Below are 24,437 nucleotides of genomic sequence, written 5' to 3'. Positions count from 1 at the left end.
ATTACAATAAACAATATAATAGATATAATTTCAATTTGTGTTTCTGGAGACGCGTAAAAATCAAAATACGAATGTAACAAGTAAAGTAAATTTAGAAAAAAAAATCACGTTTAATTTTTACAGATTAATATAATGAATATCTCATGTTCTCCTACCTCCTCTTCATGAATCGTTCCCATAAACATTGAATAAGATTAGTGGAGGTTTAATTGATTCTCTGTTATTTTTTGTATATCTTTTCTTATAAAAAGAATATTTCTTTTTAATCCTCCGTAAATTTAAAACTAGTGTTTATGCGAACGGTCTATACAACGGCGACAGATACTACACTAAGCCGATCAGTGTATTTTGCACACGCAACGGATTTTCAAGTAACGATCAAAGCATCGACGACGGCATTTTCCTCGGCTACAGCACCGATTACCATCGCAGACTTCACGGAAACGAGCTACGACATCAAGAATGTCTCACAAAGATTATCTCGCGAAGAATGACTTTCGTCAAGAACGGAATATCCATTCTCGTGCTTTTTTTCTACTTTCTCCCATAGGATCGATAAATGTCGTCGTTACTCGTTGCCGTTGCTGTCTGAGATTCGCGCGAAAGAGGCGCAAGCAGTTGATTGACAATGCAAGAAGAGCGAGAGAGAGAGAAAGAGAGAGAGATAGAGAAAGGACAGAGAGACGCAGCGCGAAATCAAGAGATGGAGAACAAAAGAGAAGAAGCCCAAGCGCATTCGCATAGTCGCATTTGTGTTGTCGTATCGTATCCACATGTCGTATCGTTATAAAGGGCGGCCGCCGAATGATAGCAAGCTTTATGAAGTCGCGCCCCACCGCTCTCACTCATTCACACACATCATTATCATCATCATCATCAACATCATCATCATCATCATCATCATCATCATCATCATCATCATCATCATCAGCGTCACCGTCAACTCGTTATCGTCCCGTCATCATTGTTATTATCAACGTCATCGTCATTATCCTCGTCGTTATCGTTGTTGTCGTCATCGTCATCGTCGTAGTGTCATCATCGTCATTGCGTAAGTCTCATGTGCTTTCGACGGTCGCCCCGGTGTGGATACGAGAATGACTATATCGTCTATTCGCCGGACTATGTAATACCTATTGCGCAAAACGGGAAAAAGAGCCTGACCCATGAATGAATGGCTGAAACGAGTGGATGAGATTCTGAAAGAAAAGAACATCAATTCATTTCCTTAGAGCTACCGTCCATTTTTTCTCGTCTCCCCTCGTTTCCTCTACTTCACGCACGCGTTATTACACATACACGCGTACGTACATATATCTATAAACACACGACGGGATCGATTCACGTCGATTAGCACTCTAACTCTGATTAGGTATATTTTACCTCTTCGATTCGTGCAAATGTCGTTCAAGTTGACACAAAGGCGCAAGGTAAAAACAAAAGTATTAAACGAAAAGCCTTATAGGTCAGAGCTAGATCTTGGTGCTAATATTTATTGTGTGATTTTATATACCATTCTCACACAATAAATATTAGCATCGAGATCTAGCTTCGGACTATAAGGCTTTTCGTTTAATATTTGTGTTTTCACATATGGGTCAATGTTCTCTATTTAATATGATTAAAAGCATAGCAATTTACATTTTCTCATAAAGGAGACAACGCAGTGATAACTCTTATATGATAATAATCGTCATTTCCATTTAATTAATTTTGACAGCTTTCAATTAATTTTAATAAGTGTTTCGTGTTGATATTCTAACAATACGGTTATGACATCTCAATTTAATTAAATTGACAACGTTCAATTAATTTTCATAAGAACATATAAAAATATTTCGTGTTTGACCAGACCTTTTCACGGACATTCTGTATTATAGACAAGATCGTAAGTGTCATAGAGTGTATAGCTTCCATACAATGTAGGGACAGTGAATTCCTAACTGGCATTACTTAAACAACTCGACTGCAGAATCGGTCGATAGTCTTGGTTAACTGGTTAGAGCGGTCGACAGTCCCGGCTAAGTAACACGCAGCTACAGAGTAAAATCAGTGATTCACGATCAATGCTAACCGAGGTTGCCGGTTTTCTGCCTTTTAATTCATAATGATAACCGCGAACGAGCGATCGATCACCATTAGTAGGATCCAAGTTCATCAAGTAAATTACTATGAATTTGGCAATCAGAATGAAAGAGGATAGGCAGGAAGAGAGATAGACAGTTCGAAAGGGAAAGAAATATATTCGCGCCTAGAAATTTGAGACAATGAGGTCGCTGGGTAGAGGGGGAGGGGAAAAGGGTCAATGAAACGCTTGAGAATTCTTTTTTCTTTCTTCCTTTTATCGTCGACGAGGGTCGCGACGTGGTCGAGTGTCTTGACGTCGCATTTAAGAAATTACCCAACAACGTAATGTTTGGGGTTTTCTATTTCGCAGAAAGCAGGAAAAAGATTTTTGAGAGACTCACCCGTTGAACGTCCGCTTCGCGATTTCGTACTCGCGCTACTCTGAAGGTTACAGCCCTGGGTGTTGCATGGCTGAGTCGTGCCTATGAGCGATATATCGAGCGGATTGGTTGTCACATTGATGTTGGGCCTCTTCTGGCTTCGCCTGTGCTCGCTCGTGCCCTTGTCCAGCGCGTTCGCCTGAATCGAGTTGGCTTTTCCGCCGGCCGCGTAATCGATCTGATATCCCATCCTGGCGTTCTGCTTTTCCTGGGCAGCCACCAGATTTCGAATCGAGGAGCGCGTGTCGGCCGAACCGGGCTGGCCCGCGTCCACCGAACCCCTCACGGGAGTGCTAAATGCAAACGAGATTATAGGATGCACTCTCGTCGCGATTACGCAAGTGGCAGCGGCTGACGGTTTCGCAGCCGAATCGAAGAGAACTGTCCACTAACTCTATCCCAAACTTGGAATAAAATTTAGCCCAGGAGGTCAATTCAAAAATTTCTCTGCAACTCGTAACTTAGCTGTAAACTTTGTGCCCCGAAGGGAAAAGATAGCGGAAGTAAGAGATACATTAATTCCCTTAAGAAATCTCAGTTTTGCCCGAAGCAGAAGTGAAGATCTTTAATCTGGAAATTATTGCACGAGATAGCGATTTAAAATCGAGAAAAGGGAAATATAACTGATACTCTACGTAGTGCTTGTAGGCAATATAATTTTATAATTCTTTTTTAAATCCTCCTGAAAGTCTTCTTTTAATTTCAAGACAGAAAAGCCTTTCGAACGTTTCGTGCACCCTTTAGACATTTTAATATTTCTGATCTTGATTTTTAAACTTTTTAAAATAAATTTTATCATATTGTAGCATCGATCTACATATTTCGCATTCAAAACATCAATCAGCCAAAGTTCTTTTAGCTAAATTTTCTCTTATACTAACGTTAAGTTTTACAGCGATGCCATTTGCTACCTCTCGCCTAATCGCGCGTTTCACTGGGGTCGTTATTCATCGGAAAAATCAATTAAATTTACCTAAAGAAATCCGTGGCTCTGAGATCCGGAAGAGGTGGGGTTCTACCGCTACCGCCGAAGGTGAACCTGATCTCCTGATGCGCGGAAACTATCGGCGTGGGTGTCGTCGTGCCCTCGGTGCCGTTACTTGCGTTGTGTTTCTGACTGGTAGAGGAACCGGTGTTCGTCTTATTGTTACCGTCAGGCTGACCCGAATCGAGTCTCGAGCGCATGCAACGACCCGAGGGCCCGGCGACCTCGGTCCCGTCGAAGGCGCATAGCGGGGTCGTAGGCGACGACGGAAGTGGTAACGGCGGTGTAGTTTGATTCGCCGGCGCCGCGACGGAGATCGGTGACGTCGGCGTCGCCGGCGATGAGGTATGACTGCCCCCGATCATGTCCTCGGGATGTCCCCGATGACCAGCGGGATGGATGGATGATTGCTGCGACGACGGGGCCGTAGCGGGAGGCGACATTTCGGCCGGCACGTCGATTAGATCGAAACTGTCGTCTGGCTGCTCCCCGTCTGTCGTCGTTACCTGGAGAACGAAATGAAATCGTACCAACGATATGTTAAAATTTCTGATATTTTTTATGTTCTTTTTTTTACAGAGAGAGATATGTATATATAATATGCTCACTTGTTTCATAGTTTAAGAAGTATTAAAATTATTTTGATTATATATAATCGTACTCAAAGATAGATACTTGTATTAAGTTTGTAATTGACAGCGATATTTCGTGTTTAAGATCTCAAAATAATTCTTCCTTACCGAGAATATATTATATCGAGATATAAATAGTTCTTAAACTATGAAACAAGCGAACAGATTTTGAGAAATTAAATTTCTGAGATGCAATATAAACAGATAAACAGTCGTGTTTTAATTAATTTTCAATAAATTTTAACAAAGTTATAAAATAATTTAAAATTTAAAGTAAAAGTGTATAATAATTTAAAGATTAAAATTTAGTGATCAAAATATACTGAAATATAATATTTTAACAAAAATAATGTTCTAATTTAGAATAAAAATATATGATATGTAATACTACAAGAATTGAAAAGTTGCGATAAACAATTTTTCTTGATAATTACATTAAAAAGAAATCGATTTTAAGTTCGTTATAAAATCTCGTCATTAAAAAACTTGTACAATATTTCACGAACGAAACTAATTTTCTCTTTCTTTCTTCCTTTCTTTTTACTTTCTAAGATATTTCAGATTTTCTGTATTTATCAGATTACCGCCTCGCGTGCAACGCTTAAGGTTTTCCGCGCGGAACAGATTATTTCCTTATTAAGCACTTATCACTCACGAAATTAATTGATGTATCCGAGTTTGCAGAAATTAATGAATGAATGTCTTTGAAACGGTTGATAATCTAAAAGCATTGTTTGATATCTGAAATTGCTTCGAGATATTTGCTCGTTACTTCACGAATCCAGACGCATTAATCACCCTCTTCAGTTTCGCCCTATGAGGAAAAAACCCAGTTCTCGTAATTATTTATTTAATTTGGCCGTATTTGTTAATTCATTAAAAATTAATTTAAAGTACCATGTTCCGAGCGAAAAGGATATATGACAAGGTTCGCACGTTGGTTTTATACTTAACTGCACACTGAAATATGAATACTAATCACGCAAAGGTGCCCATTAAATCCTAACGCGAAGAACACACTTTCCTCGGTGTGGTTTCGTTAAATAGCAAACATGGAAGTACATTTCATCGATATCGGTGAATAATTTACTAACTTTCTTCGGAACTGCGATGGAATATCGCGGGGCACGCGCGCTTTATCAATTAACATACTTAATTATCATTTAATATCGCGTAATAATATTTAATGCTTATGAAACTCGTAACTGAAGTTTGTGTTTGACTTTAACATTGCTACGTAAAAGCATGCAATGTAGTTCAGTGCTAATGTTAATATTGATAATATAATGATATAGCGATATTATCGCTTTGTATTACTAGTACAAATCTTATAGAGATGTACAGCAATATAAATAATATAAATAAATAATATACATTTTGTAGGTACACTCAAAAAAGTTTTTTATATCGGAATAAATATATTTGTTTCAATTTTCTATTATTTTCTTGATTAACAAAATTTCTCCAAAGTTTAAAAATACTTTATTTTATACCAGCTAATACCTATTTCAAGGAAATGATTTGAATATAAGAATATAAGAAACTTTTTTCAGTGCAGATTAGTCAATTCGAGTCGAATCTCGATGTTGCACGAATGGACACGAATTTAACTTTAATATCGATTCTAATTTCGGAATTTTAATTTTAGTTTTTAATTAATAACGTTTATTAAAATAATACTGTCGGTGTATACAAATTGTGTGCATTCTACAGTATTTATGCTGGCATAGACCACCCACGTCCGATCAAATTTGCTCGCCGTACACCGCCAACGCTGCTGGATGAAACACACGTTTACTTCATACTTGTTACACATTATCCTACCTACCATGGTGAGCATGGTGTTGGCGCTGTCGGTACTCGTGTTGATCGTGGTCTCGGACGCCGTGCTGGAGCCCATAACCACGACTTTTGGTACCGTGCGGCAGCTACGGCTGCCGCCGGCCGATTTAAAATTAAACCGTCGGATCGCGGACGACAGAAGATCGCCGTCCCGCCCGCCGTTGCCGTCGGCTCCATGCTGTCCTCGCGATGGCTGCGACTGCGATGTATCCCCCGTGTCACACGCACCACTCCCCAAACTGCCACATCTGGTTGCCGACTCGCGATTCCTGCTCGAACACCCCTGCAACAGTCCGAATTACGGATTCGCGCGCGACCCTCGTCAACCAGCAATTGTCACGCGGAAATCAATCGAATTCTTCGAAATTCGCCAATATAACGATGCAAAAAAGAATACGGAAAGAACAACTGTACTGTAGCGTCTAAAAATTTAGCTAGATACAGAAAATAACTTTATATTAGATTATCAAAATAATTATATAAGACGTTCAAGTATAATTATTGCAAACAGTTTTGATCAAAGAGCAATCAGCTTAAACGTTCAATATAAATTTTTTAATGGTCCAACAAAATTATCTTCAGATCTGTATTTCAGCAAAATTATCCTTTCTGTGAAGAATTTAAAGAGGAGCTCCCTGTTTATTCTGCCACTTTGCTTTCCTGGAGTTTACTTAAGACAGTTGAATGATTATGATTATCAGAAAATCAATGAATAGCGTTATGCACACATACAGAAAAAAAAAATTATTATCAAATCAACAATCATATTTTCATATATAAGCAAGAGTGTGAAATCTTCTTGAATGTATCTGATAATCTTAAACAAACATAACTTGTTGTTTACATGAAGAAATTTGTGTAGGAAATTTAAGGTCATAGCAAGATCCGTAAGTGTTTAGGCGAGCAAAAATACTTTGAAAGCAGTGGGGCATCAGTAATGTGACAAGAAGCGTTCTCATTGTCAAAATTAGGAATCTCGAATTCAAATCTCTTTTATTTTTTCATCGCTTACATTTGTTTCTTCGTGTAAGCAAATTTTTTCAAAATTTTCATACACTGAGAGAAAATTGTAATAAGCATTTGTTTGAATACTTGCAATAAAATATTTAAATAAATATTTATTTAATACAAGAATCACTAATATAATTTAACTATTATTTAATTTAACTATTAGTAAATAATTTATTGTAGATATTCAAACAAATATTTATTAAAAATAATTTTTCTTTCAGTATACTCTTGTTGCTATATGAGAAATGTTGATTTTTTTTACGCGAAGAATAGTAAGTAAAGTAAAGTTTAATCGAGGAATTATAGCATCTCTGAGTCGCGCTCACTTGGGACTTGTGTTCCGGGGTGGACGGTGGATTCGGTGTGTTCGGCAGCGAGCCCCCCGCAGGGGTACAGTGCCGCAGTCGCGCCAGGGCCGTGCGAAGCCCCTCCGTCACGAGGACCTTTTATTGCTTCCGATTTTTCGCTGCTGCCCCCCGCGTCGCCTCCTTGGTCCACCCCCTCGCGTGACGCCTTCTTCTCGTAGGAGTCACGTTCTTCTTATGATCCCTCAGCAGGGTGCTCGAAATCCACTCTTCGTCGGTCGCCACGGGTAGTATGATGGTCCGCGAGGGAGTCGTGAGATTCACCAATCCGCTGCCTCGTGCCGCTGATTGTGTCCCGCGCCACTTATCAACCACCACATTCACCATTGCACACTTCCTCCGCCCTTACAGAGCCCTCCGAGTCTCCTCTTTACCCCGTTTATCTTCCTTCCCTTACCTAAAGACACAGAGTTAGGTAAAGTGTAATAAAATCAATCACTACAAGAGAGAGAGAGAGAGAGAGAGAGAGAGAGAGAGAGGGAGAGAGAGAGAGTACAAATTGCTAAGTCGTTTAAATTTACGATCATTATTACGATCATTAACAATTATTAGCCATAAATAATGAAAATGATTAAAGTTAAAACAATTATAGAGCATGACAATCTTTAATCAAAAAAGGATAAACTCGTTAAGACATAGAGAGAAAGAAAGAAAGAGAGAGAGAGAGAGAGATTTATATTAATAAATTATTTTTCACATTAAAAATTTTTTAATAAAATTTTTATTAGTTATAAATGAAAAGTTTTATATTAGTCGTGTATTATGTGAAAGAGAGAGAGATAGAGATTTAAAATTATTCTCAATATAACTTGTATTTTTTTTCCATTCATATTAATAATCCACATTATTCTGATGAATTTCTGTCATTGTTGTATATAAAAATAATTTTTCAATTATGGCAATTATTACGCGTGAAAATATTGTTTATCGCGAAATATGAATGCAACAAATAAGTTTTTTATTTTACTATTAATTAACGATTAATAATTTATAATTACAAATATTTGTAATTAATAGTGATAATTTTAATTGACGATTATTAATATTTATTTTAATCATAATCACTCTATTAATACCTCGTTTTTAGCTGATTTTATATTATCTTTTATTAAAATATTCATTAACTATGCGCTTCCGTCGTTTACGTTTTATTTATCGATGATGTAGTAGAAGTACGGTAGGAAGCTATTTACGTTTTATTCGTCCATGAGATATTAGATGGCAAGGTATCTATTAATCAAGTGCTAATCATCGAAAGAATAATTATTTTCCGATATTTGGAAAACTCTCCGCGAGGACGTAAACAGTAATTCTTCTCTGCGATTTAATGGCAGATCTCGAACGAGGATTCAAAACACGTGCCACGAGGGAATATTTGAAGCCTACACGCTGGACAAAACGCAAGAGTTTTTGCAGCAATGTGTCCCCAGGACGGTAAACACAAAGTCTCATATACGATGCGAGACAACAGTGGCGAGCTGTCGCGGCAGTGTTCATTTTAGATTCACATCAGTTACCGTACACGCGATTCAACGCAATATTAGTATTTATCATATCGGAAGCAGCAGCTGCAAAAAGTTTCTATTAACGAGCTCTCGCAATGGCGTGCCTTGAATAAAGTAAACATCGAAGTCGCGTGCACACGCTGAATAGTAATTTAAATTCGATCCGTGATTCTTCGAGATTTTTTTTGCGTGAAAAACTTCGTCGTCTCTACATAGTCTGACGAAATACTCCGAATTAATGTATAGTACTTTGCCATTGTAACTTCCGACGATTCTTCCGGTGATCTTTTTTATAGGATTTCTCAGTATCAAAAGTATCATAATGATTAGTGCTTGTGCATAATATTATAAATTAACGCCGAGCGTAAAAATTATGGTAATTAAAACAGTCGGTGTTGAATATTAATACGTGAATTAGTATTAGTAGTAAAAGCGGGAATTTCCATAAGACGACTCATAAAATTTTTACATGCTTTACTTCTACCTTTCGTGTATAACGTCTTCAAAGCAAAAGCTAAACAGAATTTTATATAAAAATCTTCAAATTTGTCAAGACAGTATCCGCTGTATATCGATGCATTGAAGATAGTCTTGTCATTTTCAAATATACTTCAACTTTGTTTATTTTTTAATAACAGTTTCTTTTTTATCTCTACAGGAGTCCAACTAAATAAATAACTCACGGAGAATGACGAGGTCTTGACTCCCTTATAAAAATATGCGCGTTATGATTACGTTTAACATGCGAAGAGATCGTAAAGTTAGTTTTCACCGAACTCGGAACGCCTGTCGTTTACCGAGCAGTAAGCTGTCCTGTGAACTTCCCCTATTACCTTATATATCACCCATCAATCTCTCGGCCGTACATGAAGCCCGTTATTCTGTTGCAAAATATTCTTGCGCTCCCGTAGCATCGTCACGCTGTCCCTTTTCGTAAAATTTCGAACGTCTGTAAAAGCCAGCACAAAGGGACCAGGTGAGGTGAGACGGGGGACGAAGGGACGAGCGGAGAGATACAAAGGGGAACGCGTTTGTAGTTTACGTACGTACGCTTTACGTATACGTTTGACGTAAGTCTCGGTTCGATTTTTAATTTAATTTCGACCCGACTCTCTCCGCTCATCTGACGATCGAAAATCTCGACAGGACGAAAACTGTGTGCGCGCGCGGCGCGCGATGACGCGTGCCTCGGGGGGAAAAAAAATTGCGCTCGTAAATCAAGCGTGCTGGAAACGTATTACGCTCATAAATTGAGGGGGAAAGACATATCTGTTAACCCTCTATTGAGAATGGAGAACTAAGGTATCCGCAAATTTGTGCTCCGAGTAAAGGAGAATCGATTCCGCACCTAGTTTTCGAAATCACGTTTGGATTTATTATCATTACGGCTCTTCGCGCGCGATGAAGTACCTTTCGACAGTAGCATCTCGGTAATATTCACTTCGGAACATTTAACGAGGATTGCACATATAGATGCGAATATATGAGAGCCTCTGTCCTCTTCCCCCCGTTCAAATTGTAGACAGTTTTGACAGGTGATTCGCAACGGTGGCACGCATTTTTTTTTTTTCACAAACGCGCGGAACGTACGAAGGAATTCATAGAAATAAATACACATTTCACGGAGCATTGTGCAAGACGGCACGCAATGCGGATTAATCATTACATTGTCCGATTATACGTCGGACAATGTTTGGCAACATTGAAGGTAAAACAAAACACTCGCTATTTCGTTTCGTAACAATGTGGAAACCACTTTAACACAGAATTCTGAAAATGTGTAGCCGAGGTAATTACGGCGGCTATTGTTTTATAAAAGTTTTTTCAACTGTCGATGGAACCCCGAAACGTTTATTGTTCAGACTTCAGCGGGGGAAAAAAGGACGACGGGCGCGTGTTTGCGAACGCGCGGCGCTTTAATCCGCGCCCGTCGTGCGATCCTATTTTCGGGGTCAGCTGTTGAAATTATTTCGCGCCATAAAGAATTAATGTGTTAACTGTTAACTGTTTGGTAGAGTTAACGGGCCGCGTTATATTTTCCCGTTAATACCCGGCTTTGTATCTGCCGAGCCTATATCGGATACGCGTTAAATGCGCCTAAAAGCGCGGAAATATTTTCAGCGCCATTTGTCATATAAACGGCGAATTAGCTTTTCCGGATATTACAATCGCACGAAGTGCAATGCTGCGTACACACGTACCCACACAATCGCATCACCTTTCCCCACGTCCGACGCCGGAGTCCGCGCGAGTAAACGCATCGATTAATTACAATGCGGCCCGGTTTTCTCTGAAAACGCTTCCTCGAGAATGACGGATTTCTCATAGCTACAGGCTCGTTTCACGTCGTGATAAATGCGCATAAAGTGGTCGAACGTATAACGTTATCGGTCGAAAGAGACGCGGAAGAGAGAAATGCATAAACATATTGTATAATATGTAATAGAACGCAAATAATATATGATATATCCGGAATACGTTAATTATACAAAATCGACTGCAAATTGGTCGAGAAACTTGTAAATGGAAGTGAGCTGCGAGCTATATAAATCTCCATATTGTGATACTGCCAATGGAACGAGCTTATATTCACACCTCATTACAATTTATAATCATTGAAAACTAAAACGATTATATAATAATGTCCTTCAATAAATGTTTTTAAATTATCGCAAAATTCACATGGATTTTATATCGAATAATGACGAGAATAGAACGAAGTTTTTAATTAAATTTCGTTTTGTTTTTTTTTTTTTTTGCTAATATGCGAATCCATTTCATTGTTCCTCCTTTATAAGCCTTCTTTACTCCCGCGCCGCATCAACGGTCCATGTATCACAATTACTGTGACAGCTTATAAATTTAATACTGCAGTATTTCAATAATAAAATTTATCATCATCTTTCTTGGTAATTTTAATGAGAAAGAGTAACTATTACCCTTTGTCATTTTAAGAATAATTATCATTCCTCCAACCGGAGGTAAATTTGCATCTTAATTGGCTGTAAACGATCGTGTGCGAATTTTAAGAGATATTACGAAATTGTATTTTACTCAAACAGAAACTTACAAGTTGTTGTCGAAAATAGAACTTCACGGAAAGGGGGACGACATAACATTAAGCATTGCACATGGACGATGTTCGTAGACATTTGACCGTATTGTATTTTTGGACTTGTTAATCGAACGGTTTCGATGAACGCGCCAGCACATTCACGAGAAACGACTCGGTTCATTTTTCAAATGCAAACTTCTCTCGGTCGAGCGCTCTCGAGTGACGGTCCGATTCCGCCGGATGGCGACCTACACGAGAGAACGTCGAACGTGACAAATCTGGCAATTAACTTCCGTAGGTAGCGACGATTAATCGGTGGATTAATATCGAGACCGATCGTTTGCGCGACGAAAATTACATCACGACAGAATATCTCTCGGAGCTACGAGTGATGGAAGTCGAGAGAGCGATTAGGTCGTCGAGCGCAAGGGCGAATTTGGGAGGCTTAGGGGTTCCAAGAGACCTCATCTAACACGTTCGGATTGACGTGGGAATTTCAATTAACTTTGCGGAAATCTAACTGGACATCGCGCACTGTTGCAGTATATAACGTAAATGAAACTATTACCTCATTTAATTAACTGTCTAATAGTAGTTCATGCGACTCTCTCTCTAAATAGTATATCGTATTTTACATGTATTTCAATGTGATAAATCAGTATTGCGGCATTGGTCACACCGATAACCGCAACGTCATCCAACGTATTGAAAGTGTATAATATGTAATTGACGTGACCTTTTCAATTGCAAAAATAAAAAAATCATCAATCTATTATTAAACAAGGTTCATTGTTTTTTAACGAATTGGTCTTCGAATTTCAAAAAGTGATTTTTTTTCGTACTAATTTGCAATTAAAATAATTTTCAAATAAGTTTGGAATGGTTACAAAATAACTTTTAACATTTGTCTAAGAAATGAAAATAAATATATTGTGTGCGTGTATGTGTGCGTGTTGTGTAACTATGGATTAATATACAAATATGAATAGGTGTAGAAACACTGTAAATATCAATTTATAGTAAATACAAATGTAGGTATAAATCGTTCTAAAAACGAATATAAAGCGTTTTTCTCCAAATATTTTGATAATAAAACAAAATAAAATAAAACAATAAAATATTTTAATAAAGGTATACTGAACTGATTTAAAAAGTAGAAATGGATTACGTTTAAATATCAATAAAAAATTAACTTTCATAAATAATTAATATTATACGATATCAATATATGTATACACACACATATAACATAATAAGCTGCAATATATACGTTGCAATATTATAAAATAACAATAATACCAATCATTAGAATAAATCAATGAAACATCAATAAATTATTATAACAATTTATATGAATGTAACACAATCGGTATCTAAACTAGTGTTTATACTGCATATCAATAAATCCGCTAGTTGGAGAGAACAACGGGGATGATGGTGTGCAAGAGAAGTTACGACGACGAATAGGGGGGAGGTCGAGGTGATGCAGGATATGGTACGAGGGAACGTAGGCCGATCGACCTGGTTAACCTACATAAAGAGGGGAAGAGAGAGGAGGAGGAGAAGGAAGAAGGGGTGCCTCTTTCCCTTCGTACCCCCTTCGTTCTCGGTTCGGCGTTCTCACGTCACAAAGAAGAAACTTTATCCGATTCTCTCTCTCTCTCTCTCTCTCTCTCTCTCTCTCCCTTTTCTGGATAATTTCCATTTTCTCTCTCTATCGGCCAGGTGGAAAACTCTGTGCACGTTGGCGCCAACGACTTGGACGGTCAAATGTTTTCGCTACGTTGAACTGAGTAACCAACCCTCCTCACGAGGAGAAGCGTATTGCTCGAACGATGATTGGAACCGAGGCAAAATGAAGATTTCTTGGTAACATGGTGTGTTACAAATCGGAGATTGAAATTGGTGAGATCGTGCCTCGGATCATGCTGCTGGAGAGGAGTGAAAATAATCTCTATGTTTGTTCGTATAATATAACAGAATCGTGACGGCTCGGATGTAACATTTATTTTTTTTTGTCTTGTTTCTACACGAGAAGTTAAATTCATTGAAATTAAATCGATTTTAATCCGTTTTCCATATGCTGTAATATAACGTATTAAATTACATACATGCGTGTGCATAAATTTAAAGTTGTTAATATGAATTTAATAAAGCTTGGTTTAGTAATTTGCTGTATCTTTTTAGATCGCAGCGCAGTTGTAATTTGTAATGTAAATAGAAGAGAATTTATTCACAAGTTTAATTCAAGTCCAATTCCTAGTTTAATTCTGAAAGATATTAATGCAGCCGCCATTAAGTACTGTTTCCGTATACGTTAGTTAAAACTAGACGAAGAATTCACTGTGAGGAGTATAAGTCAACAATATGTCGGACTCACTTTATATACGCGGGTTCATGTTTAAAGTAAAACGTTGCAGTGACAGACTTAGCTCATTCTTCTTCACCGAGCCTCTTAAATTTTTTAATTTATCTTTTTTTTTCTTTCCTTTTCTTCTATTCTTAAAAACTTTAACTCCCAGTTAATTTTAGCTAACTTTAATTTATCGAAATCGTGCTAAAGGATGAAAATTACTATAATAAATCACAGTTGCTTCGCACCGAACGTTCCGACACTAGTGTTGACGTAATACGTACGTATAAAATAACGCAGTGTAAAAAAATCACCTCGTTAATTGGCCACCTGACAAAACGCAATAGCACGCCTCCGCAAACCGATGATTCTTTATCATCGAAACGGGTCATAGGATTCTTTCTCCTGGCGTATCCGACAACTGAATCGTTGCAATGACCTACTCTCTATTCTCCTATCATCGAAACGTAAATAAGCACAAGCTCCAATAATCCGAACTTCATCGATAGTATAGCAACTTTTTCTCGAGTATATACATGCAGCTTGTTTTACACCTACGCGAACTACTCGTAAGGATGCACGTGCCTAGGTTCTATAATTTCAAGGAGTTCACAGATAAGAACGGAAATTGCGTGGTGAAACCATCTTGCTTCCAACGCTAAACACATCATTTCTTTATCTTAAATCTTAGTTAGTTTACTGGGGCAGACGATGATCGAAATATTCCAAAGATAGACTCTGCACTAAAATTTAAAACAATCTATCGCGATCCATGTTGAACAGTTTGACTGATACCCGATTTCTTCACATCTCGCGATAGTTATCTTCTAGGTAAAGATATTTGTCAATTAATTAAAAATTCGTTTTTTTCACTGAAATTTCTGATTACGCGTCTGGATAGCTGTTCTTCATACTACTAGCTTTCGACACAAAATATACTAAAATTGTAATAGAAATTACCATATTCTCTGGAAGGTATCTTATGAATAAAGTTATCTATAGTTATCTAGAGGTGAAAAATTGGGCCTAATCCGTAACCGTCACGTATTTTAAAGGACAAAGTTTTTCAGAGACAATTTGCGGTACGCAATCCATTTTCTGAATATTTTTACGTCGTAACTGAAATGTTTTCCTATCCTCCGAATCACTGTAAAGGTGATGAATAAAAATTTTGACATTTAGTGGACGATGTAAATGTAAATGGTGAAAAGTGAAGATACGAGGTACATCAGTTGAAAGATATTTCGCGACAGTTCTTATGCTCTGTTTAACTGGCAGAGAGTTTACAGAAAGATTAAGATGAATACATATAAACGGACTAACTGTGATAAATAAGCAGTGTACAAATGCAAGTCACTCTTGATATTTGACTCGCGCGACATTTACTTGCAGGCAGACATATAACGTTAAAAGTGACAGAAGGGAGGAAAGGGGTTGCATAAGTTTCTAGTTTTCACAATGAAAAATGCACGCTATATTTCAAAAATGCTACGAGTCTCTCCCTCTCCCTCTCGCTCACTCTCACTCGTACTTGGCGAGCATACATATTTATTATATAATAAATATAAAAATTGTGGAATATTGGATATTGCAACCTCTGTCTTTAATTTTTGAACAACCTGTTTGCGCGCTATGAGCATTATCTCGCTTACTAATATCATTGCACGTTTTTGTTCGTTTAAGTATCAGAATTCAGCAATTCAAACATCACGAATACCACGTACGCTTGTTGCTCTAATTAATTCAGGTTACAGAGGCTGCACTACGTCGGACGGTTGGTTTGAAGTTCAAATGCATTTAATCGCATTGCGACGGGAGAGAATGAGAGAGTAAGTACGAGACGAGCTTAGAGAAGAATATCTATTAAAGCGAAGAGAGTCAAGAGGGCAAGGAAGAGAGATGTATATTAGAGAATGAGTGAGAATTGAGGGAGATATTTATCGGACAGGAAACAGAGGCGACAGAGATATTATGTTCTGCGAAATGAGTCCTTTTCGAGAGTCAAACAGAAATGCATTACATATAAATTGAACGTCAAATGCGTTTGCGCTAAAGCAAGTATAATCGAGAACGCAAATAGGGGCGTTAAAGAGAGAAGTGCAAAGAAGGGCGAAAAGTGGGAAGAAGAGAGTAAAAGAGAGAAAAAATGTGCCAGATTCAATTAATCGAAATAATCGAATAGATCGTTTTAAACGTACGTTAAATCGAAACTCATATATTTTGATCTCGTACAGATTTCGTCTCTTTTTCGTTATTTTCGTATTTAATGTCATTAAAATAGATAATGACAGGGACGATCGATCAAAATTGACCTTCCTTTGTGTTCAAATTTCTATTCTAAAGCGGTCGTTTAAACGGTATGCACAACTTATGAATGAACGTTGCAAACATGAATTATAAAAAAATCAGTTTAAAAAATGCTATTTTTTCCTCATTGTATAAAAAAAAACAGATTTTTTATTTTTAACACATTTTAAGAATTATTCGCGAAACAGTTAATGTTTACACGCATTTATTGAAACGTTAAAAAGTAAAAGAATTTCTAACGACGCTTTCAAAATCTATTAGAAAAAGGTTAGTACGAGGATAATTGTAACGTCGACGTAAAACGACACCGCAACGTCTTCTAATGACTTTTTCTTGAGCTCATTTAACGGTTGGTCTCAAATTCATTGGATTCTCGCAGTCGAAAGGTATTTTCGTTCCGCGTTTAAAGCGTTGAAAATATGGCTGTGATCCAGCGCGCCTTTGGGAAATCGCGGAGCGATTCCGTTTTTCATCACTGTATTACGGAGTTTTCGTTCGACTTTCCGGAAAAAAAAAATCGCCGAATCCGGCACTGGTCCATTCATCCGCACCTCAGTTCACAAGATCGTTGACTGTCGGGCGAAGGTTGTCGGACTCCCTCGATACGCCAAAGACGTACAATGCGGGCGGCATTTTCGCTTCGAATTCGAAAGAAAATTGGACATTCGATCTAAGTTCCGGCTGGAGAAAGGGGCGCAACGATCGTGACGAAGCTAAAAGCTCGGCTCCACCGAGAGACCGCCGAGGCACGTATCGCACTGTCCCGACCTACATTCGATCGGTCACCGCGTTCGACAACAAGCTCACGCGGTTAGTAACCGGGAATTGAAACCGATGTAACCGCGGTAAGATCAATTTTCGAAACTGCGGACTTTAGAGCTTTAGGATTCCGTCCCTCGCGGTCCAATTGTCACGAATGAGAGCATCGGGATCTGTTTGTCGTGTATTTAGCTTCGAAAATCTGGACCTTTGCCCGAGATGGAGAAAAAGGTAGAAATATGAGATACCCACAACGCTTTGTAAACGGCTTTAGCTCAATTTCGCTGGTACTAGTAAAAATTCGTCCTGGCACGAGATCCACATCTACATAATCCGCGTCTCTCGCAGCAGTATACCGTATAAATATAATATAAATATAATCTACTTCTCTACGCATATCACCCCAATAACGTTCATAATACGGACATAAATTATATTGGTCATGACACATGCGTAGAGATCCTCTAAAATGCCCTACGAGACAGCTCGGGGGTGGTCGCAAGTCGCAAGTCGCAAGTTTCCCTCGTTTATCTTGTATTCCTACCTTTTTTTCTACCAGTTTCAATCCAGCTCTTAAGAAACGTTTCGCGTCGGTCCGTCGCGACGGCCGAGAGACGTCATTCGCGGCACGCTGCGATGCATCCCCTCGATGCGTTCGATGCGTGCGTCGGATGCGGTGCACCGACCGGTTCGCGAGGGGAACGCGCGACGCGACGTCACACAGCTCCGGAAACAACAACTCCTCACCCTCGTGAGGACACGCGCCAACGCGTTTCGGTCCGTGGTCCGCGTTGAATCGCGCGCGGTTCACGCGATCGCGCGTCTCGCCTCGCTCGCGGCGCGGCGGGGAAATCCCCGAAAAATCGAAATTTCGTTCCGAGACTTCGCGCCAAGACGCTCCGAGACGCTCCGAGGGGGGAGCCGAGAGCGTCTCGGCGTCGAAGGGTTGGAAGGGAATTCGAGGTTCGTATCGTGCGGATGAACCCCGCGCGCGGAGCGTTGCTCGCGAACGGTAACGAACGTTCACACGAACGCGCGAGCGCGCGCGCGCACACGTATGTGTATACACGTGTACACGGGGGATTTATGCACATGCACATGCACATGCACGAGCGCGAGGGGGGTATCTGCTAAACGCTCGTGCGGCTATTAGGAGGGGTGCGACACGCGAAACGATCGTGCAGATTCGTGAAACGATCGTCGAATCTGTGACGCGCGGGCTTGCACGCAATACCTAAAAGCTTCCCCAGAAAAAACGATACTGAGAGACTCTGGGAGAGGGAGAGAGCACCTCCTGCTCTCGCGCTTCACGTATGACTGTCGCATCGCGGCATACAGCAGCAACGGTAACGATGCGCAGGAGCGTGCGAACGCCTGCGCTTCGCAACCTCCACCACCTCAGTTTCTCTCTCTCTCTCTCTCTCTCTCTCTCTCACCCTCTTTCTTTCTCTTTCTCTCGCCTCTTCCACCGCGCGCGGGTTAAAGTTAAACCCTCGCTGTTGTTGTTGCTGCCTCCGTCGCTGCCTCCGTCTCTCTTTCTAGCTCTCTCACTCTCTCTTTCTCCCTCTCACCCTCGAGAGCATCCCCCTTTGGTCGATTCGCCGTTTCGATTTTGCGTTCTAATATCTTGCCGTAAGATAAGGGAGTTCGCGATACACGATTGGGAGAAAGGAAGGTACGCGTTGCACTAAAACGATAGCCGTTCGACGTTCCACATTGTACGCTCTTAACGGAAAGACGACAATGGCCGATGCCGTCGCTATCCGCTTTAATTCTTAAACGGAGGAAGATACAATGATTTCAATGTCTCATACACAATTAACTCTTCGATTTCCGACAGCGACGAAGAACGACGGTTCCACGTATAGAAAAAGTACATTTCTAAATCAGGGAGAGCATTAAAAGAGGACACTTTCAAATTGGCTCTCCAAATTAGCTTCCAACGCACTTCCATTAAATCTCATATAAAAAAGAAAAAAAATTAAAGTAGATACTTCAATTCATTACTGAATTTGAATTGCGTTAATATGTCCAATAGCAAAGGTCGAACAAAATTTCGTTTGACGTTAGATAAATACAGATAACCAAATAAAACGCGCGCTAGAAAAGTGAAAAGTGTATATTTCCAGAAAAGTGTTTTAAGAAACACATTTCAATAAAGATACAATTTGTACACGCGATCGATCGTGTTGCCGGTAGAAATGTTGTTTTTAATGTAACGAGGAATCTCTCTTTTGGCATTTTTCTTTTGGGGCCATGACGAGTTTCGGTTCGAAGGCTCGCGAGCATCGCCCAAGTGCCCAAGTTTATAGCTGCGCGATTTCGTATCATCATCTATCGACAGCGAGGCTGCGTATTTGGGGTAAAGGTGACTGACCGAAGCTTAGAACAACCTCCGTCTTGAGCCAGACGTAGCGTGGAAACGTGGCACGTAAAGCGAAATGCGTATTTTGTTATTTGGTGTATTCATATGGCGCGCACGTGTTTGTGTGTGTGTGTGTGTGTGTGTGTGTGTGTGTGTGTGTGTGTGTGTGTGGGCAGGAAAAATCAACACGAAAGACGTGAATATTTCACGAGTTTGTTTATGGGTCAACGATAAATTGGCGTAATTACGCGAGGGGGGAAAACCAAAAATGTAAAATAGAGGTTGGTCTTTGCGACGTTTGCTAACAAAGTATTCACGAGTTAATATCTTGAAAACAAGTCGTATCAGGTAGAACCATTTCGCATTCTTTCGTGCGAGGGGAAAAAAAGAAGTATGAAAGTTTATTTCACAGACTCGCTACAGAGAAGGAGTTTTGTTCCCTTTTATGCTTTTATGAAAGCCCTCGCGAGAAAGCCGTCCAAACATCTGTACGTGAACGCGCAATATTTTCTTCTTTCAATATTTTCTGCGCATAAGTCGGGGGGATGACATTCAGCAGGGGGATTTTACAATGGCTGTACATTGCGTGTGCGCGTCAAACAAACTGAATAAATAAAACGATTTATTCATCAAAGCGTCGTGTGTATATGACGGAGCGTGATATCATGCAATAACAATTATAATCGCATAATTGTTGTTTTCTTCCGTTAATACCGTAATTTATAATCTTGCCTTCGATTGCACTCGTTCGTTATTATAATTACAGACGATGCATCAACGCGAGATCGCATCCTTCCCCATTTAATTATTGAGACATAATGCGATTCTTCTCGCTTAATGATTTTCCGCACACTCCGGCGAATGTGCTCGGCGTTTCTTAAATCCGTCACTGATGACATTGCTTTGGCCTAGTGCCACGACTGCCACGCTGCATTGGTAGAGCGTAATGTTCAGGGTATTAGGTATTATTATGTCTCTGAGGAATTCTTAACATCGACCGCGTATAATTATCCGCTCGATCGATAGACCACCGATATTCCTCCTTTCGTGCGCGCGACCCCTTACTTATTTTTTTTTCTCTCCGTCTACCGTGTCGATCATGCGTGCGCGTAGCGCGTATGGTAAAATACGATCGACCGGCTAATTAGCCAGCTGAGATACCACGGGCGGTGCTGCGAGCGATCGCGGCACGCTTTTCAACGAGAATACATCCCAAGCTTAATATACATCTCCGATAGACGCTGGAAGCTCTCCTGCGTGTCTCCTCCTCGCCTTACGTCGGCTGTCTTGATACCGGGTATGTTTACAACAGCATTTTCCGACGGAATACACAATTACCTCGAAGACTTGGTTCTTCTCCGCGATCGAATACAACGATCGCGCGACCCGGTTTATCTCCGGACTCCGTTCGTCGTAGAAATTATTTCAGCCTGTTACGCTCGCAACTTCTTGCCGATCGAAAGATGAGGCGAATCGACTTCGGAAGTGCTCGTGTTTCTACGAACCGCAATCGACGAGACGAACTTTGAGTTTGCTCGAGGCCGATTAATTCTCGAAATATATGGACTTGATAGAATAGATTAAATGGATTACATAGAGAGAGAGAGAGAGTCTATAGCTTTTAAAGTTAACAGATGGTTGTTGTCTAAGATTACGAGTCAGAGTAAAGTAGAGTAGAATAAAATATTGCGAATCATACGTTCTTTTAAGGCACTCAGCACAAAAAAGCAAACACGCAATGAAGAAAGATAAATAACAGAAAGGATAAGAGATTAAGAAGAGAAATCGAACTGTTATTAAAGACAATCGTTGTAAGGGTAATCATTATTACAAGCGGATGTGCTTAAAGCAATTACTTATACGTAAAACATCACAAGCAAAGAACATTAGCGTTCGTCAGTAAACATAGTATATCACAATTAATTATACCGACGCCAAGTACTAGAGCTAAACAATGATGTAAGGGGGAGAAAATCTAAAGGTATATAGGTTGCACCGCTGATATATTAATAGCGCCTTGTGCGGGGCACACGTAAGTTTCCCCGTTCCGAAGGTTAATCGACTTTGTTGCTTGAGCGACGACTTAATGGCCGCGATCGGCCGCGTCTTGCAATCCCGATCGGTTCGGCATCGGCTCGGGGGAGAAGTTTCGCTGCGTTAGCGGCAAATTATTGAGCTTCGCTGGCAAACACTCGCGACGTTTGCGCAGATGCGCGATATCTTACCAAGCGTGAGGGAGAGAGCTTGTGCCGTTCACCCCGTGACGGTTCTGCCCTACATCGGCTGTTTTGATCCGCCGCTCGATGCGTCGAAAAGTACGCGTCGACTCGCGAAATGTGCGCGCGACCTACATTTAATCCGAGAGATTGATAAAGCCCTTCATTAGACGTATCGGTGAGGTACGTCGTACGTCCCGGTCAGCTCCTCCTTGTTATCCTACGTAATATGATATAAAACTCCTCTTATATCCTCACTAAATTACGTGACATAAAACTACCTTATATAACTACTTTATTAATTTATTGATTTATAATCCACGCATGTATAAACATTATAAATAAATTATAAATAAATCTATATTGATTGCATAATTGAGAGGCTCGTAGATTACCGCGTGCTGCATATTATGTATTATGGAACTTTTCGGAATAGATTCCGATTGGAATTATTCAATTATTTCCTAGAGTTCTATTGTGTTTCCTACGGAATAATTTCGATTAGAATTCGTTCCGAACAGTTCCATAATGAATACTCCGAATGTGAGAAACGGATATTTCTGGAAAATTAATATTATTAAATCGTTCTCTACAGAATATAGCCTTATAATTATTATTACAAAACCTTTAAAGGTCTAGTATGTCGGTCGACGTGTCAATGTCTAATTCTCTATTTGTTAAAAATTTCTTTATTGATTTCCTCAACATTAGTTAACGTCGAAGATAGCATAAGATTAAAATTGGAATTATATTCAGTAGAATTTTTAAAATTACGACGAAAAGGTCGCGGTGTAAATTATAAAAAAAAAAAAAAAATGTAATTTATTATAAAAATGTAATAACACAAGAAACAATGAAGTAATAATTGAATAAAAAATAAATATTACATACAAATATGAAATTTTATTGTTTCTCAAATTATATTATATCACATGCGCGAACATAACAAATGAATCACTGGTTTGGAAAAAGTTTTAGAGTGTATTAAAAATCTTATTATCTTTTCAGGAAATCGATAAAAATCGTTCGATGCTTGGTTTTCGTGGCTCTCAATACGTAACTTTTTAAACTATGAATCGTCCTCACAATGATACTGTAATGCGCCTAATATTTATATAATTCACGTAATTGATGATATAACATAAGAAACAATAAAAAGAGATAATTGAATAAAAAATAAGTATCGCATATTTGCAAAAGTAAAGCTTTATTGTTTTCCAATATTGTAAAGTATATCAATATGAGCGTGAATAACAAATAAATCGTTGGTTTGAAAAAGACCGTGAACGAGGAATATCATTACCCTTTTCACGGTGTGTTGAGTGTATTGAAAGAAATCAATAAAAAACGTTCCGACATTTAATTTTCGTAGCTCTCAGTACATATCAATAGAATCTTTGTAAATGTGAACCAATTTCTTAGTGACATTATTTTACGTTGTAGACAATTTTAATATATTGCAAATTAACTCGCGCCTTTTTCGAGATCATTGATTTCATTGCGTAACAAAATTAATGCACACGTGCATGCAATATTCGCGTTACCTTGACCGTTAGTTAAAGTTTAAACTCGAGCAATAAATCGCTACAAACGTGACGCTTCTCCCGTGGCCACTGTTCTCTTCGGGATCTCGCGCAGTTACCTCGCTGCAAAATAACTTTGCGAGAGACTTGTGAGACTCTTTTCTTTGAACTGCGTCGTGCATCGACGTAATACGACCGACCTGCAACGTCGCTCGGAGCTAGTCGAATCATATTACTCAATTTGCTACTCAATTCGTTACTGTTCGACGGTCGTGAAGCAAATTCAAATCTGAAGAAGGTGCGTGTATTTCGAAATATTCTTGATTTACCGAGATAGCACATATTGTTGGAAAATTTGTGTCAAGTTTAACATGTATCGCATGTCCCAAACAGTCCACTCAAATTTTTATGTTAATTTAACACAAGATGAATACGTTAGAAAGTAACATAAATATTTTGTAAAAAATTAAAACAAAAAAAATATATAACACTTCGACACAATTTGGAAACGAAATATATTTCTTCTAGCAATATATTTCTTCAGTAAAATTAATTTATAATAAGTTGATACGTACATTTTATTCATTCATCTTAGACTTTATGTTCTAAAACTACATTATTTTTATTGTTATTTGTTTATTCGCTCATAAATTTTGTGTCACTTTAGCACTAAGAAATGTTAAATATCAACTTAACACAAAATGTTCAAATAACATAATCACGTCATGTTAAATTAACACTTGAATATATTAAAAGTTGAACACAAAACTTTCAACATGGACCAGTTTTAATATAAATACAAAATGTTTTCTACTGAGCAGCATGTTTTCGCCACGTGAATGTTTTCACATTAAGCGCGCCTTCTAAACGCCCAATATTATTGTACAATATTTGAATATTGCACAATATTATTGATCTAGGGGCGGTGAGTTTATTTTAAATTGTCTAGAAAAATATTGCAGAATATTACTATACAACATTATCGATCGTCCGTAGTCACTTTAAAAATATT

At 38.9% G+C, this 24,437-nt stretch overlaps 2 protein-coding genes across 8 annotated transcripts in view; one reads left to right on the top strand and one right to left on the bottom strand.

Annotated features, from left to right (window-relative positions):
* Positions 1–24,437, top strand: part of LOC105203187 (5'-3' exonuclease PLD3) — an 88,926-nt gene that overhangs the window by 18,568 nt on the left and 45,921 nt on the right. The window lies entirely within an intron of this gene.
* Positions 1–24,437, bottom strand: part of LOC105203411 — a 52,774-nt gene that overhangs the window by 25,377 nt on the left and 2,960 nt on the right. The window contains exons 1-7 of one of the 7 annotated variants that reach the window (XM_039451504.1): positions 18,556–19,280; positions 14,570–14,709; positions 7,304–7,739; positions 5,953–6,249; positions 3,481–3,998; positions 2,469–2,800; positions 1,134–1,199 (exon numbers count right to left, since the gene is read on the bottom strand). In XM_039451504.1, coding sequence (XP_039307438.1) covers positions 1,134–1,199; positions 2,469–2,800; positions 3,481–3,998; positions 5,953–6,024 — 988 coding nt within the window. In that variant the 5' untranslated portion in view covers positions 6,025–6,249; positions 7,304–7,739; positions 14,570–14,709; positions 18,556–19,280. Of the gene's footprint in view, positions 1–1,133; positions 1,200–2,468; positions 2,801–3,480; positions 3,999–5,952; positions 6,250–7,303; positions 7,740–9,680; positions 9,797–14,569; positions 14,710–17,865; positions 19,284–24,437 lie in introns of those variants that run through there. The other 6 variants (XM_039451503.1, XM_039451505.1, XM_026130309.2 and 3 more) reach the window with 6 other exon arrangements.

This window comes from Solenopsis invicta, chromosome 7, assembly GCF_016802725.1.
Source record: "Solenopsis invicta isolate M01_SB chromosome 7, UNIL_Sinv_3.0, whole genome shotgun sequence".
Classification (NCBI taxonomy): Eukaryota; Metazoa; Arthropoda; class Insecta; order Hymenoptera; family Formicidae; genus Solenopsis; species Solenopsis invicta.
The sequence above is the reverse complement of the archived record's forward strand: the minus strand, read 5'-3'. Positions and strand labels throughout refer to the sequence as shown.